At 41.8% G+C, this 18,345-nt stretch overlaps 2 protein-coding genes across 3 annotated transcripts; both read left to right on the plus strand.

The window, feature by feature from the left end:
- Positions 1-452: 452 nt before the first annotated feature.
- Positions 453-12,263, plus strand: si:dkey-219c10.4 (high affinity cGMP-specific 3',5'-cyclic phosphodiesterase 9A). Of its 2 annotated transcripts, none has more exons than XM_064326752.1 (12): positions 453-629; positions 2,951-3,112; positions 3,460-3,511; positions 5,720-5,779; positions 7,267-7,444; positions 8,045-8,167; positions 8,478-8,570; positions 8,971-9,038; positions 9,494-9,596; positions 10,336-10,440; positions 10,963-11,109; positions 11,793-12,263. In XM_064326752.1, the coding sequence occupies exons 1-12, from the start codon at positions 617-619 to the stop codon at positions 11,874-11,876; spliced, it is 1,188 nt and encodes a 395-aa protein (XP_064182822.1). In that variant the 5' UTR covers positions 453-616; the 3' UTR covers positions 11,877-12,263. The 2 variants fall into 2 exon arrangements, with proteins under 2 accessions (XP_064182822.1, XP_064182821.1); XM_064326751.1 differs by having other exon boundaries at positions 453-625.
- A 3,320-nt stretch (positions 12,264-15,583) lies between these two features.
- tsn (translin) lies at positions 15,584-18,218 on the plus strand. Its single transcript, XM_064326755.1, has 6 exons — positions 15,584-15,885; positions 16,135-16,228; positions 16,409-16,505; positions 16,892-17,007; positions 17,152-17,231; positions 17,894-18,218. Exons 1-6 carry the CDS (start codon positions 15,820-15,822, stop codon positions 18,122-18,124), a joined length of 684 nt encoding a protein of 227 aa, XP_064182825.1. The 5' UTR covers positions 15,584-15,819; the 3' UTR covers positions 18,125-18,218.
- The last annotated feature ends 127 nt before the right edge of the window (positions 18,219-18,345 follow it).

An 18,345-nucleotide genomic window follows, 5' to 3' on the forward strand; every position in this document is an offset into this window, starting at 1 on the left:
GGTATCGTTCCTATTTTAAAGTGTTCTCTCTGATATAGCCCCACCTACCGCGCAGGAGGGTAACACGTCCTGCCCGAACAAATAGCGGTTTGCAAAGTAAGGCTACTGTATCTATTGTACGTTCTGATTTTGTATCCTGCTTCCTGCCCGTTTCTAAGTATTCATAAGAACTCTTATGAAAGTAGAAATTAAGAAAACGGTACCGGTACATCTGCTACGGACTGTATTCATGAATTTATGTTAATTTAATTATAACCTAGCTATTTAAAAAAATTACAACCTAGCTATTAGGCTACTAGTAATGTCACCAATACCAATTTGCTTAGACCATATGAAATTAATCAACATTCTCTACTGAAGACTGGTGAGAACTTGCAAATTAATTAGCAACATGGGGCGCATATCTGGTTGGGCGGGGAGAGAAGGGGAGAGAGGGAGAGGGGCGGGGAAGTTGTCATTTAAAGGATGTTTTGGTCCTTTGAAGTCGTTTTATCAGTCGGACGGGGAAAGCGAAGGCTCACTACTGCTTTAGTCAAAATGGCCACAAAAATCATTTATTTCACGGTGAACGGGAGACCGGAACAGGCAGAGTTTCCTGTGGACTGCCCAGCTCAGGATGTCAAAGGTAGGTATGTTAAAGTTATTTATGTATGGTTATTATTTATTTCATTGCGAATATATTCAGGTAAAACAGAAAAAAAATCATGGTGCAGTGTTTATATATATAGGTAGGGTAACGGAGAAGGGACCCCAGCTGAGGTTGTGCCATGGGATCAAACCTCAGGGGAATCACATATGCACATATGACAGAGTCGGTTGTCCTATAGACTGCATCACACACCTTGCCTTAAAATCAAATTTTTATGAAAGACTGTAAATGTGACCTGACTGGCCTAGTGTTGCATTTTGGTTTATATGCTGTTCTGGCACATTGTTAGTTGTGCTGTGGTCAACCAACTACTGCTATTGTATCAGGGTCAATGTTGGTCTTCTAATGCGACAGTCTCAATATATTCAATATCATTTCACCAGTCTGTAGTTAATTTTGCCATTTTGACATTTCCAGGCACTAACAGATGCCTTTGCATCTGTGGCTACTAAAGTGACCCTATGCTAAATATTTCTATTGACCAAACATAATATGGTCTAATGAAAGGACTATCAGCCAGCAGCCTAAATTGGTCAGTGATTGGATAGCCCAACTGCTGGACTCATGTTGTTTTCCAAAGAGCAAACCAAATCAAACTATGGCAACCTGGCAGATTTTTGCTGGGCCATAAAAAGTTTGATTTCCGGCTTAACCTGGATCCAGCACAGCCGCAATGTAGAGCCATAACTTAAACCTTGTTAAAAGAGCAAAAAATTATTCACAATTACATTAAATTGCCTGTCATTTAATTTCTTTCATTCACATATATTTTATGGTATATCATAGGAATTTGTTTAATAATTTCACTTCGCACCTATTTTCTGCGAACTGCATACATGATATGGGTTGCCATGTTGTGATAATAATAAAGCAGTATCTTCAGCTTATGATTCAGGGGTTACCCTGGTTTGAGACAGATGGAAGTGACAGCTCACTTTTTAAACTGAAGTGCATTGCCTCTCAGGCGACATATGGCATCCTCAGTACCTGGTGCTTCACTTCTCTATTGTGAGCTCAGAGGAGACCAGACCATTTACAATCAAATTGCGAAGTCAGGCATTATTAAGATAACCAATGGGAAGACAGCTCTGCCAGGGTCTACTTGTATACTTTATATATCAAATTCCTTGGGGTTTTGATTTATGATACCATGATACCATAATGTGCACTGAATGCATATACATACACTGAATGCTTTCACTCTCACTAAATGCATTCATGCCCACTAAATATGCCTACAAAACCCAAAGATGTTAAGGCCGAACTACATATAATGTTTTACACTCCGACATCATAAATACAAATTGATACTACAGCTTTCTGATATGCTTGTCTGGTTTATTTCAACTCCAATCCCTTCAAATTTGGCACTTCCATGTGCACAACCAGGGCTGCGTCTCCCTGGAACAGGAAGTAAGTTATTTCTTCTTAACTGATGCACAAGCCTCTTCAAAGACTGCAGAATCCCGCTTCCCCCATTGTGGTGGGAAAATTAGCTCTGGACAACCAGCCTAATAGGGTTGTATTAGAGTGCTGTTTTCAAAATATCCACTTCCAAACAGCGGATGTCAACCCTTTTCAGAGGACACCTGTGCTGTACACATCGAAGGCTGCTGGGGGGGTTTAACAATGAATGTGAGGAGAGCAGTGAAGTGGCACTGCCCATCTGCAGCTTTCCACACTGCAGACTGCCAGCATATAAAGGCCTGATATCGATCCAAATACAGTGCCTGGATCTGAAAATAAACTCTGCCTCCATGTGCTCTGACTGATTCACGTTATTGATTCCTGCCGTGTCCTTGTAAGAAAAACGTGTTTTTGGAAAAGTAGTAGACGTTTGTTAAAATGGGGGGTGTGCATATATTATGAACAATAGGTTCCTGTTGAACACACATTCCAGTTTTTTTATTTTTAGGATTAATGCTATTAATGCTGATAGGCCAGTTCTGCAGAGGTTTATTAATGTCTCTATACAACTATTTATACATTTAAAGGAGCAGTTCACAAATTTTTATCATTGTAATACTTTAAGGTTTGGATATAAAACTTAGGGTATATAAAATCAGAACAGGAGGACAACAGCCATATAGGTTCAGAGGTGCTAAGGTATTAGAGCAGTATTAGTACATGGTATTTCACTGAACACAGAGCCCAGCATTGATTTACAAAGGCATTGCTACCAACAGATACTAATGCAAATATGTAACGCGCATTATGTGATTGTTGGTTTTAATGTGCCTTGGATAGCAGCCATGCCAAAAGATATGCAGGACATGGGAGTGTCATCTTTCTGATTGACAGATCTGTTCCGGGCAGCAGCTGAAGCAGGCCCCCATGACATTCTGAAGCTGTACAATACCAAGGGGAGCATCATCAACATCTCCCCCCAGCTGGAGCCCAACAGCCCCCATGCCTGCTACAAGCTAGAGGTGGTGGCTACGGACTGTAACAGAAAGCCTTTGGGTATGACCTGCTGTGCAAGACGTGTCGTCCGGTCCCACAGACATTGTAGTTACACTCACTACTGAACTATGTATTGAGATTTCATTAACTGGTGATTTAGGGTGGTGTATAAGTATATTCCAAACTTAATTAAATACCTTGGAATAACAAAAACATAACCTTTTACATTATACTGCAGCATGGCCTCGACTGCATTGTTATTTAAAAAATACTATATATCACAGCAGATAGTCCACAAATCACAGCTGCTTTAGTGAAGAAAGTATATTTGCCAATAAGAATAATAATCTTCAAGGACAATTCTCAAAAATATAAATCAGTATTTTTCATTATTTGCTCTATTGCAGGTGGAGAACTTGCAGTTGCTTTAGGATTTGATCTTTCCTCCATGGAGAAAAGGTAAGACTGTCCTTACCTACAGGTGTACATAGGTTTAAGCTCTACATGCTTCCTCCTGTAAACTGATTGGCTGAAAATGTATTTCCAGTGTACCCTGTGGCTCCCCGGAGCCACAACTGTTCATCCTGCTTTAGGCTCAACAGATGATCTGCTTCATATTCTTTACATGAAACATTCTGTCATTGCTATTGGTGTAGTTGACATGTCCACATTTGATGCCTCATTACAAATGTCATAAAGTCAGCATTTTCAAGACCATTACCATAGACCTTTGCCACTGACCATTACCATAGACTTTTACCATAGACCATTACCATAAACCCTTACCATAGACCTTTACCACTGACCAAAACCATAGGCCATTACCATAGACCGTTACCATGGACTAGGGGTGGGAAATTCCAGTCCTGGAGTGCCGGTGTGCATGCAGGTTTTTGTTTCCACCATTTACCCTGGCTAAATTAGCTCATTGTCTGTACACGCCAACAATGGTTCACTTGTGGATTAGATCACAGTAAAACATGTCCTATAGGTGCACAAGAACTGTCTTTGGCTCTCATTCATGCACTATAGTTAAAATGCCAGATGGAATTAATGTTCAGGCTAATCAAGTAATTAAGGCCAGAAGCTGACATAAAAACCAGAAACAAACACAGCCCTCATTGCCAACCTCCTGCCATAGACCCATACCAAGACCTTGCCTTGCTACTCTGTAAAGTGTCTTTGTGACAGTTCTCTGTAAAATAGCGCTATACAAATAAAATTGAATTGCCAAAGACCTTTACCATAGACCATAACCAAGACCATTGCATGGACCTTTACCATAGACCATTACCAAGACCATTGCATAGACCTTTACCATAGACCATTACCAAGACCATTGCATAGACCTTTACCATAGACCATTACCAAGACCGCTGCCACAGACCATTACCATAGCCCTCTACCATTGACCATTTCATAGTCCCTTACCAAAACCATCACCATAGACCTTTAGCAGAGTACCTTCTGTTGCCCAAACACAGGTTACAGAGCCTGGAGAAGAAGATCTTGATTGAGTCTGTGGAGACACCCTCTGTTGTTTATGAGATGAAAACTCAGGTGGAGTTGTTCCGTGAGAAACTGGAGGTACCATGGTAACCTACCTTGCCTTCGTATCATAGGTGATACAGTTCATTTAAACAGTTAGTCTTTATTTCACCTGAATACTTTTACATATCAGCGGTGCCACTCAGTAGCTTTTTCCTATAGCCTTTCCTTTAGAACAAGTGCACAGCTGAACAATGTACATGGTTGGATGGGGGATCTGCAAGCAATGTTGCTGCTGTGTTGTATGAGTATTTGGTAGGCACTGGGTACTATCATGGCTTTAAATAAACACAAATCCCCAGTGGTGTAATAGAGATATTGCGCCATATGCATGTGGCTGCACACTGCTGCCCCAATGTCTCCCTTGCAGATTATCCCAGTTACCCACAGGCAATATAAACCCTCTGTCCGTTTCCCCTCAGTCTGTTGAACACCTGAGTTGGCTGGGCCTCTTCAAAGAGCTGTCAGAGGGTAAATGCAAACCGTCTCCTTTCTACCATAAGAGGGCGCTGCGTAAGACCCGCGAGGAGTGTGAGCATGTGCGGGAGAAGTTTCTCCAGATGAGGCAGGTTTGCACTGGGTTTGCACCATGCCTGTTAAGCTCTGCTCAGACCTGTAGAGTGTATGTTTCTTTGGCAGTACCTTGCATTCAATTAAGTTTTACTTGAGTAGCGGTTTTCAAGAGACGCTGTCACAAAGATGCCTTATAGACACAGGGAGCGGGAAAAATTTGGCTAGACCAAGCCTGAACCCCCAAAACTCCAGCAGGTGAAGTTTCAAGAAAATGTTATTGATTTCTGTCTTCCCAAAACAAAAAAACAAAAACAAAAATAAACAGGCTCTATAATGACATTTTATAGAAATATTGTACCTATAGAACATTATAATTATTATTGTAATGCTGCTCTAATAAGTTACCACACACATCACAACCTCAGAACATTATAGACATATACTTATATGTGAATATATTGTGTTTGTGATTGCACGTTTTACGGAAACTGATCAGTTCAGCTACTGGTCCATTCAGTTTTAACTGGTGATATACTCTGATGTATTTTCAGAATGGGTTATTTGTTGTTATTGCTGGAGGGTTGTGATTGTTCTTTTTTTGCCCAGCTCCCTGGAAGTCACAGAGGAGGTGAGACAATATCTCAAAACTCCCACCTTTGACAACTGGTGAGTTCGCCTCAGTCTGATCAGCCTGCTACAGACTGTCTCAATATTCACAGCTTCGTATTTCCCAGAACTGCACAGTATAGTTCCACAGCGTACTTTTCACAGGCTCACCTGTCTGGGATTTTACAGGTGTCCCAAATTCCTGTTTCCCTTCTTCACACAGACTTGAACAGGACAGGGTTCACTTTATGGCATGGAAATTGGAGGCCTCGTTTTATTGTTCCCGGTTGAATTTGGAGAGATATTGGTGTGAGAGCTCTGCTCGTGAGAGACTATCATTGCCTCGAAATGTGAAAATCACAAACACCTGGTCCTGCAATGAGAGCGCACACGCGCGGCGGGTATTGTCCTCTTAAACGAAGCCAGGGTGATGCATCCCTTTCATCTGATGCTGATGCTCATATCAATATGAATGGGTGTAGTGGGTACGGTGTGGTTCAGCCATTAACAAGCTCCTTTGAAGGTGTTCCATTAAAATATTGCAGGCTGGGAATGCACGAAGGGCTGGGGTCTCCGGGGCTATCACGCAAGGGCTCCAAGTACAAGGAAACAACGGCAGACCTGACACCGCATACAGCGCATCTCCTTATCCATCGATTAATCTGGGCTGTCAGCCTTTGTCAGTGTGCGTCACGCGTGTGCCAGCGTGCGTTCCGTGTACGTCAGCGTGGGTCACGCGTGTGCCAGCGTGCGTTCCGTGTACGTCAGCGTGGGTCACACGTGTGTCAGTATGAGTCACGTGTGTTAGGATATGTCAGAAAGTGTCACGCGGTTATTGGCACGGGTCATTCGCGTGTCAGTGTGTGTCAGTGTGGGTCAGCGTGTGTCACGCATGTGTCACGCTTGCTAGCCTGTGTCAGGCATGTGTTAGCATGTGCACGCGTGATCTCCATTGTTAACGAGGACACTGGCCTGAGAGGTAATAAAGACACATGGTGGCAGCGAAGCCGCCTGTCTTTAACTGTGCTGTGATTTAGAGCCAGTCTGATAAGCACCTTTTCTTCAGGAAGGGAGATTCTGTCAGTTTAGGAAAAGCGAGAGAGAGAGAGAGAGAGAGAGAGAGCATTATGCTGATGTCTTTCATGGGAATGATTCCATTGAGAGAGAGAGTATTATGTTTACATCTTCATTAGGAATGATTCCATTGCTGGAGAGAGAGAGCGTTATACTGATGTTTTTCATAGGAACAATTGCACAGAGAGAGAGAGGGAGAGAGAGAGAAAGCATTACACTGATGCCTTTCATAGGAGCGATTCCGCTGAGAGGGAGGGAGAGCATTACACTGGTGTGTTTCATAGGATTGATTCTATCATGTTGTCCATACACTGTGTTGTTGTAAATGGGAGCGGTGATGTTTTGGTCCGCGTACAGTAGCCACTTCCCAGATGATTCATGGTGTCCTTACAGTGTCCTTATAACATCATAGCAATGCCACACACAACCTGCCACGGTGGCTGCATTGTGAGGACATTCCGGTGTGTCGGCAGGCAGTGGGAGGACACCGAGATCATGGTGCTGCTCCAGGTGATGTACACGGACCTGGACTTCATATCCACCTTCAACATCGAAGTGGAGGTCCTCCAGCAGTTCCTGTATGAGGTCTACCGCCGCTACAACAACATCCCCTTCCACAACTTCAAGCACTGCTTCTGCGTCACCCAGATGGTGAGGAAGGGGGCGGGCTATCAGTCTCGACATCATATTACGTCACAATAGCAGACACTCTTACCCAAAGCAACTTAAAACGCAAGACCATAAGTGTATTCACCTGAGTCATGTGAGTGACAGTGCCAGACCAGGCTAATACAATTCCAGATCAGTGAGAATAGGTGCAATATCAACAAAGCACTAAATGTAAGTTAATTATGTTAATATAATTTTCACATCATAGTGACATCAATATCACAGCAGAATCTGATTTGGCAAGGAAGCTCTTTTCTCCAGTAACCGCCACTCAAATCAAATCTGGAACCAATTTGGAGCTTCAGCTGAATTATTAATTAACACATATTAATCATCACTCATACTCCAGATCAGTCATCTGGTCTGCACCATGGTGACACAGGTTAAATTACAGCTTGTTGCTCTTTATGAATAGACTGATATAATTTAGAGACAAATGCAATTTTTTTACAACTTTGTGACTCATTACAGAATTTGATTGGGATTACAGAAAATGTGCGTAGGTGTGTGTGCTTGTGTGTGTGCACGCATGCAGGCTTGTTTGTGTGTGTATGTTAACCAACACCCTCTCCCATCTGATAGATGTATGGACTCATCTGGCTCACAGACCTGAGGACTAAGATGGAAAGCATTGACCTCTTGATCATGTTGACCTCGGCAGTCTGTCATGACCTGGACCATACCGGCTACAACAATGCCTACCAGGTAAGCTGGGAAATGTCAATCAAATCAGACCACACCCACCCTGTAGAGTTTAAATGCACCAGGAGCATCTATCTTCTGCAATTTGTTTAATAATGACATTTCACACATGTAATGGCTTATTCAGCCAAGTGCTGATTTCTAGGTCAGATGTAGCTTCTCATCATAGTCAGGGTTATGGAATGGAGTTGGGCTTTCTGATCCTAGATCAGTGCCAAGAGGTAAAACATGCTATATGGAACTGAGTCTCTCCCCCTGCCAGCATCATGGTGATGATGTCAGCGATGACATCACGTTTGCTCTTGTGTTTCAGATTAATGCACGTACAGAGCTGGCCTTGCGGTACAATGACATTTCTCCCCTGGAGAACCACCACTGTGCCGTGGCCTTTGAGATCCTAGAAAAGGTAGAGGACTTCATTAACCCTGCTTAGCTTACACACAGAGTTCTTATAACGCTGTAGCATTGCAATGTAGCAATCCTATATACACGGGACCCTTAAACAATACAGTCTCAATCATACAGCATATCAAGGCAGCATTATATATTCTGTGGAAACTACAGCTCCTGGAGGATATCGCCGAAATGTTGCTGGCATTCGGGTTTGTAGAGTCAACATGTCCAATGATAGACACGGACAAACAGTGGTCTTGATCAGAAATAAAGCTGTCTGCAAGTTGCATCCTTTGAATTTGCAAACGTTTGTTCGTGCTAAAGTATTTAAAGCTCTGTTCCTGAAAATATATTCCTGTAGCTGAGTGTTTACACAGTAATTGTGTTGTTGTTGTTGTTTTCCCTTTTTGTAGAAAGAAAGCAACATTTTTAGAAACCTGACAACTGAACAGTATAAAAGGATAAGAGAGGGCATGATAAAGTAAGGCACCTTTTCCTTATTCTCTTTTGAGCAAAGACTCAATTATTCTCCTCTTAACGTAGGCCTGTCTGTATTTTTCTTAACGTAGGTCTGTCTGTATTTTCAGTCAATCTTCTTCCACCCGATTCTTTACAGCAGCCTCTCAAAAACAGATGTGCATGGATAAAATGCTATTATATTCCAGAATGCAAAGGAAATGCTAATTTGTACCACACGATTTAGGAATATACTGTATGTCACTGTTTTTTTATTATTATCATGAGAGTTAAGTCTAACTCCTTGTCATTACATGCATAAATAATTAATTCACTGCTCCCTGAAATTAACATGGAATGTTGTGTTTGTGTCAGAAACAGCAAGCTTTAATTATTCGGAAAAAATAAGGAAATATGGAAACATGTTGCTGGCTGTACACGAATCAGGGCCTTCCTCTAATTAATAATTTGTTGTTTCAGGTGCATCCTTGCCACAGACATGACGAGGCACAACGAGATCCTGAACAAGTTCAAATCCATTTTGCCCTCGTTCGATTTCAGCAACAAGGACCACAAAGACGTGGTGAGTGGATTCGAGACGGAGAGGGCGGGGCTCCAGGGAACAGGTGTTTAGCACAGTCAGTGGCCCGTGAAGAGGTCATAAGACCGGAGAGGCTGTCATCTCTTGCTTGCTTTGAAGAGTCTTTGCTGAATTTGCGTCAAACGGTGAGGGCTCGCATTCTTACCGCGTACGAGCGGGAGAAAGGCGGAGTGCGGGTGGAACTGACAGCAAAGGTCAAGTGTCTTCTGGCCGCAGCGTGGGCACAAACACCGCGGGCTCTCGCACGCACGGGGTCGGACCAAGCGGCCAAAGCCGGGCTGCATTTTTGAATCTCGCTTAGCTTGTTGATTGATGTTGCTCACTATCGCTAGTGCGGCTAGCTCCAGTATAGGTGTTTCGGTCACTCGTTTCAATCTAACTTAACGGTAACAATATGCTCAAAATTCCAATGTCGTGGATTGAAGTTACATCTTTAATATTAGCATAAAACCTTACATGTCTGTAATTAACATATATGTTTACATATGTATATCTTCAAAATGAGCAAATATCTTCAACGTGTATTTTTAATATTAGCATATGTCTTTACCAGGTATCTTTAACATTAATATATATCTAATCCAAGGATAAGAGGAGCTCCCTGGTGGTTTGATGTTAGAGCGGGAGGTATAGCAGGTGATTATCTGAGCTAAGCAGAGAGCCACCGGGGCTTCTGATTAGATTAGAAGTGAAGCAGTGATTTTCCTATCGATCCCTGCAGCTGATGATGATCATGATCAAAGTGAGTGACATCTCCAATGAGGCTCGGCCCATGGATGTGGCGGAACCCTGGCTGGACTGTCTGCTGCAGGAGTTCTTCAATCAGGTGACTGATCCTGGCCAGCAAAAGCAGATTCTATGGCGCTGTATCAAACTCTGGTCCTCCGGAGGGCAGCTGTTTGCCAGTTTAGGCCTTGAAAACTAGGCGTTTTGGCCAATGAGTGACATTAGAAGGATGAATTACTGTGCACTACCTGGTGCATTGTGAATTTCAGAGTGATATAATTATAGTGATGTAGTGTAAATGTAAAATGTAGTGTTTTGTCATGCCAATAAAGCTAATTGAACTGATGCAGAGAAGTATGACAGTTTATCCCTAAACATGTCAGACGAACTGTAAGTGGCAGCAATGTGGGTTTGCAACTGAGGGTCTATTGGTTCACATCCCCAGTGATGTGCTGGTAATGTACCCCCAGAAAAGTACTAAACCATCAAGTATTTACCCTTTAGGTATTAAACCCTTAAATAGTAAACCCCTAAGTATTGAACTCCAAACCACTTCAGTTAATATCCAGCTGTAAATGTGAATGATACGTTTAAAAGCCCACAACAGCTGAAATCATTTCAGAGCGACATGGAGAAGCTGGAAGGCCTGCCCGTGACCCCGTTCATGGACCGGGACAAGGTGACCAAGCCCTCTTCCCAGACCGGCTTCATTCGCTTCGTCCTCTTCCCCCTCTTCATCGAGCTGGCCAACCTGTTCCCCTGTCTGGAGGTACGGAATCCCTCGTCCCCTCAGACTGCCCCGCGGAGGCCCTAATAGAGCAACAGGGCAGCTGAATGTTCCCCACTCCCTCAGATTGCCCTACAGACACGCTAAAGCAACACGGCAGCTAACCGTATAGCTCTTACTTTGCTACTAGCTACTTACTTTATACAGCACTTTGGATTTGAAAAGGTACGGGCAGGAGTTATTCAGACAGGGGAGCATTTTCTTCAGTTTCTGCTACAATATGGGATCAGCGAAGGCTGTATCCACAGTTATAGTCTGGATGTTAATAAAAGAGGCGGCTTAAAGACTCTTAAAGGGTTGAAATTGATGAATGTTTACTTCTTTACGTTGCTTATATCTGTTGTGCACAATTTCATATTCTACCACATATTCCTTTCATGTCTCGTGTCATTTATACAAGTTTACTATAAAATCTTGGTAACCAGTGAACACAATATTCCTAGACATTTTAGTTAAGATGTGCTCCTAGCACTATACGAAGATTCACATTAGTCTAATTTACGAATAACTACTGAAAGGAAAATAAACAAAACAAGAGGCTGGTCTAATGAGGGGCACTTAGCTGATTTCTGGAGGATTGTATTGCCCATGACAACAAGCCTAGCACAGCACTCCAAAACACCGTGCCTTTTAAGGGTTATTCATGCAGTGTCCTCGTCTCCTAGCAACACATCATCGACCCCGTGCGCAAGGCCCTAGACTACTACACCGAGATGGAGAAAGCCCTGGACAAGGAGAAGCAGACCTGAGACCAACGTGCCACTGTGAGCCAAAGAGGTGGGGGCCCAATGCCCGAACAGAGCAGCAGCCTCCAGCCAATCAGAAGCTCCCAAAACAATGTGGTCTTCAAACCTTCTCAGAAACCAATCAAATATGCTGTCAATGGATGTCGGACATATATGCGCCTTTGTTATATGAATATGAAACTTGGAGAGAAGTTGTACTTAAAACTTTCAGTCTTAATATTTTATAAATGTGTTTATTTAACCGTTATTTAACCAGGTAAAAGTAACTGAGAACAAATTATCATGTGACATGCTTGTGTTTTTATAGAAATTATCTAATAAATTGTAGAAATCCTTTTAAAGAAACACATGGCAAGAAACAATTAAATTTCTTAAAGTATATTCACATTACCACTGTTATGTCCTTTTTGTATAGTAGTACTGTCATGAAGAATGTTGTGGTATTAAAAATATAGATTTGTGTTCATTCTCTATCAATAGGATAAACAGCATAAATTGCTGTATGAGCAATATTTTGATTATGATTTTATATACATGCAAGCACAACCTGAAATGCTTATAGTAGATATATATTTGGTTGTTGTTGTTTGTACTAAGATTGATATGTACAACTACACCGCCTGAATATATTTTCAAATATATGGGATTTTGTTGTATCTGTGTTGTGGATACAAATATCATTGAGTGTACTCTGGCATCCCAGCCATAATAACATTGTTTGGTGGCATTTTAGCTCAGGTATATAATGTTGAAAAACATAATCAAGGGAAAATACTATTGAAGGAGCAGAGATTAATATAAAAAAATGCAATGTCTACAATCTTCTACTGGGAGAACTGCAATCATTAGAGCAGAACTTAAATAGTAAAATATTGCCATCTTGTGGACAAAGTAGGTGATGACCTGTCTCTTTGTTTTTGAGAATTTGATATTTTAAAAATCTGTTTTCTTTCCATCTCTTTTAGTTTTCTTACCATATTTTCCATAGTTTAACTATGGTACGGTTGCTTCTCTGAAAACTTTGTTGTCATTTCATGATCTATATAACCTTATTTTAGATTTCTGTGTACAAATTATAATCTAAATTAGAACTAAACCCTCAATGATGTTTAACAAAAACCAAACTAACCATATTTCGTATATCCAATGTTTCAATGTGTAATCAAGATCCCTGCTTGCATCCACTGATGAATTATGAATGGAATGATGAATCCATGCAACCTGTACATGGAGTCTATGAAAGTAGGTATTTACTGTGCCATAGAGCATACATAGAATCAGAATCAGAATCAGAATCAGAATCGAATTTATTGCCAAGTACATTTACACATACGAGGAATTTGCTTTGGTCAACACACCGAGGCAGCCATCTGCGGCGCCAACTTATTAGATGAGAAATGAGAGAACAGGAGGAAGGAGGAGGAAGAAAAACAGTCCTTTCAATGAAACGAGAGGGCACTCGTTTCATTGAAACGAAGAAAAACCTCAGCACATAGCAACATCATAAAAACATTACAAACATTACAAACATTACAACAAAAACTCGAAGACTTGCACATGTGGTAGGGGGTAGGGTGTCAGGGAGGGGAAGTGTCGCAGCACAGACACTGGGGGGAGCGCGCAGCCGCTCAGGCGCAGCGCATCAACCCTCAGCCGACTGGAGAGAATACAAAAGGGCCAGGTGGTGAAGTCTAGGAAGTAACGGGAAACAGCCTCTACTGTGAATGCTGAGGGAAAACGAGCTTGCTACCCAATGAATTCAATATAAGTATGGGGCATACTGCCCCGCCAAAATATAACTTGGCAAGATGGCATACCTGCCATCCCAATATAGAAAACCAAGGTGATTTCAAAACCAAAGAGAACATGCTGGGTCAGTTGCAATGTACTGAGCTGGAGTGTGGACCTCAGGGTTAAACCCCTGGACCACAGAACTGTGTAACGATTGGAACAGCTAGCCACAGCTGTAGATTAGGAATAGGCCATTCCATTTTACATGCAGTTCTGCGGTCTAGAGTTTTAAACTTGAGGTTTCAACATCAGCTAAGCACACTGCAATTGACCCCATTGTTCAAATTTATGTGATCATAAATTTTGTTAAGTGGAGCAGTTTGAAACAATAGTTGTTTTGGTCCAGAATTCTTGGGGAATATATTCATCAAAATGTATATATTTTATTACATATTGCATATTTTTACAATCTGCTTTTCATGTGAAACGTAATGATCATAAATCAAGTGTCAAAATACCATCGGGGAGTTAAATTTTGCCTTCAAAAGTCTGATATTCTCCATTCGTTTCAATTGCTGTTCCAATGTTTTGCACTCAAACATAGATTGTAGCACTAGACATGCATAGTACAGGCTTCCTTCCAGGGCTTCACAAGATTAGGTTAGCACACATCACTTTTCATAAATGAGTGGTGGGGAAAGAAATACATGGTCTGCAGTACATTTACTTGATAAAAAAAGAGAAACACTGCCTTATGATAGCTTTTGTAACAGATATGATATTGCTTGCCTCCCAGCTCAATTTTATAAAGGAACGAATGCTATACCTACAAGTACAATTAACATGGTTAAGAATATAATCACACATCCTAATTTCACATTATCTATACCATCAACTGCAATGAATTTGATACTGATAACACCAATACATTTGTTCAGGGGTGTATAGCTGCAGATCTCTTCCCATTACAAGTCAAAAGGTGCTCCTTTTCAGAGATATTTTCCGTATCAGCGAAGAAGCACTTATGGACCAAATATCTGTCTTACTCAATTCTGCCTAAAGTTAAGGAAGTTCATTCTAAAATTCTGAAGGACATATATACCGTGGCTAAAATTTAGCAATGTCATTTTAATTTTGAACGTAATGCATGTACCTTCTGTCAGTGTGAAATAGAAACTACAGAAGAGTTATTTTTTCAGGTTCATTTTGTGTAGGCTCAACCTTTTTGAATGGACTTGGTGAACTGGTTAAAAACCGAAACCAATGGGATTTTGATCCTTCCCAAAGAAAACATTTGGACTGAAAAAAGAGGATGATTTGTTTGTAAATACAATTTTATTATTGGCTAAATATTTTATACACAAGGCCAAATATATGAAAACTAAACCCCTTTCTATTGTCTTCCTAAATTAGCTCAACATATATTTCAAAACCATGTCATTAATCAAAACAAAATCTGCAAGAAGATTACATAATACAATTATTGTACTAGACTTCCTTCCCTGAGACAATTGGAATGTACCTTTGGAATGTATTTTTGTTTTCTTTTTCTCTTCTTTCTAATATTTTATTTAATGTATCTTTTTTCTTTTTCTTTCTCTCTTTTATACAAGATAGGTAATATCAGATATGCTCAGTTGTGTATAATGTGATGTTATGTACTGTGAGTTGTTCGTGTACCTTATTGCTGTATGTTGTGAATTACATAAATAATTTAAAAAATAAATTTAAAAAAACAAGCCGAGGTAGCTGAAGGCTCGCCACCTACCTGCATGTCTATGGTACATATACATGCCTAATGTAACCTACATAAAGCCTGATTTGTGTCGATATTTATTCTCTCGTTTCACTGTCTATATTTCAACAAAGCCATGCTAACGTCGTCAAATGTACATGGAATTATGTATGTCTCCACCGAGAAAATAACGACTGAAAGCATTAATATATTTTACGCTTCGAACGCAAACAGTCTGCGCGGTGTTTGAATGATGACATCAACTACAAGCGACGCACCAAGGAAAGACCCTGAGCTGGAGCACGCTGACAGATATCTTTGTTAGCTAACGCTAGCTAACGGATAGCTTACCCATCGAACAGGAGTATTTCCGAGCTAGGCTGATTTGGTCTTTTTTCATGCAAAGAACTGACGATCGGTTTGACATATTTTTAAAAATTTGTTATATGCTAGCTAGCTGTCCACAGTAACGTCGGAAAGATGTCTGTCACAGATATGTTCAGCAACATTCAAGGTTTCTTAAGTGCAGATCAAGACATCAGAGAGGTAAATAATTATAGCTAGCTAAGCTGGTTAGTTTGCAAGTAATTAGGCGCCATTAAGGCAAATAAATTAAATATCTCGAGCTTCATGAAGACCGAGTTACGGCTCAGAATAAAACTCACTTCCTAATTAATTGAAGTTAAATAGAAACTTACCTTAGAACAAGTGCATAACTGTTCGCTAGCTGCATACAGTGGTGCACGTACCAAGCTGTATCAAACTAATTCAGTAACGTACGATATTCTGTTTCAGGACATAAGAAAAGTCGTCCAAGTCTTGGAGCAGACTGCAAGAGAGATTTTGACTGTGCTTCAAAGTGTTCATCAACCATCAGGCTTTAAAGACAGTAAGTGTTTCATACGCATGTAGAACGCGTATTGTATTTTCCGATTTAGAACTCATTTCTATCGATGCTAGTTTCTCATCGCATGCTCTCAAATATAAGGGTGGTACTGATTATGATTACATTATCATTCAGCGCTCTTTTCTCATCGCCTGCTCGCTAACCATTTACTCTTCTGGTCAGTTCCTAGTAAATGCTTGCGGGCGCGGGAATTGTTCTCCACAGTGAGAAATCACATTGGAGATCTGAAGACTAAGTTCCCAGCCGACCAGTACTACAGGTTGGTATATTCTGATTTGGTCATTTCTCTAGTACAGCAGTAAAAAAAGACTAGTATTATTCTCTTCAGTCTGGGATCTCATTAACTGTTTGTGGTCTTTTCGATTGAGTTTTTCAGGGAGGGGTTGTTTTTTAAGGATTTTATTGTATGCCTTTGTGTATTAACAAACTATTAAACCTTTGAAGAGACGACATTATTTTACTTGAAATAGCCAGCATAAACATGACTCGAGTGGTCCGGTTAAAGAAAGTTCTCTCAGTATGTGTGAATCCAGGTTCGCACTTCTCTCGTCTTAGTATTTTGCGTAAGTTTTTCTGTATTGATTACTGCGGCAAGCCTCAGAAATTAACTTGTGATCTTGTTAACTTGTACGGCACCTCTTCCAGATTTCACGAGCATTGGAGGTTTGTCCTGCAGCGGGTGACTTTCCTGGCGGCTTTCGTGGTCTACCTGGAAAGTGAATCCTTGGTGACGCGGGAGGAAGTGGCTCAGATACTTGGCAGTATGTATGCGCTACGTCCAGTGTATGACACTTTCGTGTGGATATTTTGTGCTCGGATCAAGTAGTTTGTGCCCGTTACTCCAGGGGGCAGCATTATACATACTAATGACTTAAGTTTGGTTCTTTTCCCTAACTCCACCGTAGTTGAAGTGGACAGAGAGAAAGGTTTTCACCTGGACATTGAAGATTACCTGGCTGGGGTTCTGATCATGGCCAGTGAGCTGGTAAGTGGTTTTCCGCCTTTCACTTTTAAACACTAGGCTACTGGTCCAACTTTAAAAAGTCCAGTATAGCTTCCTCCTTCTGTAGTGTTATATGGGGTTGCTTAATGTTTATCAGACTTACCTCTGGATCCTCAAATTCTATTGAAATGCCATCTCCTTTTTCTTAATCTTAAATAAATGTGCTTAATAATACCTCAGATGCCTGGAGCATATTTTCCTGTAGGTAAATCTTGCAGCATCAGTACCTTGTGCCTGTAACAGTTCTGTCTTGTTGGATGCTGAAGCCAGAGGTGTTTGGAGCAACAGCGGTTTGAACTGTCATTTTGAGTCTCCCTACATTAGTAAGTTAAAGGAGTAATCTGTGTGTCCATAGTATACCCTGTGGTTGCTTTATCCCAGGTTTTACTACGTTGCTGAAACGCAGCATTAGACACTTTGCAGTTGCAATTTTTATGTGTTGTAATGTAAAACGGTAAATATCCAGCTGTTTAAACGAACTGTATTATAATTTTGTTTTAAAGGGTAATCTGTGTGAGTCACGCCCGGGTCAAAACTGGAGCTTGACCTGTGTGTGTCTGCAGAACGTGCGGCAAACGCGCGCTCTCTGTGCTGCAGCGAAGTGGCGCTTAACGCCTCTCTCTCTCTCCCTCCCTCCCCCCCAGTCCAGACTGGCGGTGAACAGCGTGACGTCCGGGGACTACGGCCGGCCCCTGCGCATCTCCCGCTTCATCAACGAGCTGGACTCGGGCTTCCGGCTGCTCAACCTGAAGAACGACCCGCTCCGCAAGCGCTACGACGGCCTCAAGTACGACGTCAAGAAGATCGAGGAGGTGGTCTACGACCTGTCCATCCGAGGCCTGACCAAGGACCCCGAGACGGGCGGGGACAAGTGAGGACGGGAAGAGGCGGGGGCCCCCGTCGAGACTGGGGCGGCGGATGACCGGCCCGCCTGCCCGGACGAGACGTGCCTCGAGCGCCGGGCGCGTCGGCCCGCCGAGCCGCGTGTCCGCGGAGAAACCTGCTGGACTCTGCAGTGTCTTCACTTGTATTTTGCTTCAAACGCCCAGTTGCCCTTTTCTTTCGCCGCCGCTCTCGTTGTTGAACCTAGTGAGGT

This window comes from Anguilla rostrata, chromosome 3, assembly GCF_018555375.3.
Source record: "Anguilla rostrata isolate EN2019 chromosome 3, ASM1855537v3, whole genome shotgun sequence".
Lineage (NCBI taxonomy): Eukaryota > Metazoa > Chordata > Actinopteri > Anguilliformes > Anguillidae > Anguilla > Anguilla rostrata.

What these genes read in the sequence shown, in the direction of transcription:
- si:dkey-219c10.4 (XM_064326751.1), top strand. Translation starts at nt 466, where the DNA reads ATGTTTTGGTCCTTTGAAGTCGTTTTATCAGTCGGACGGGGAAAGCGA. An exon ending in ACTCCCACCTTTGACAACTG is followed by an intron (nt 5,780 to 7,266) that starts GTGAGTTCGCCT and finishes GTGTGTCGGCAG; the next exon opens with GCAGTGGGAGGACACCGAGA. An exon ending in CCTTTGAGATCCTAGAAAAG is followed by an intron (nt 8,571 to 8,970) that starts GTAGAGGACTTC and finishes CCCTTTTTGTAG; the next exon opens with AAAGAAAGCAACATTTTTAG.
- tsn (XM_064326755.1), top strand. Translation starts at nt 15,820, where the DNA reads ATGTCTGTCACAGATATGTTCAGCAACATTCAAGGTTTCTTAAGTGCA. An exon ending in CAGATCAAGACATCAGAGAG is followed by an intron (nt 15,886 to 16,134) that starts GTAAATAATTAT and finishes ATTCTGTTTCAG; the next exon opens with GACATAAGAAAAGTCGTCCA. An exon ending in CCAGCCGACCAGTACTACAG is followed by an intron (nt 16,506 to 16,891) that starts GTTGGTATATTC and finishes CACCTCTTCCAG; the next exon opens with ATTTCACGAGCATTGGAGGT.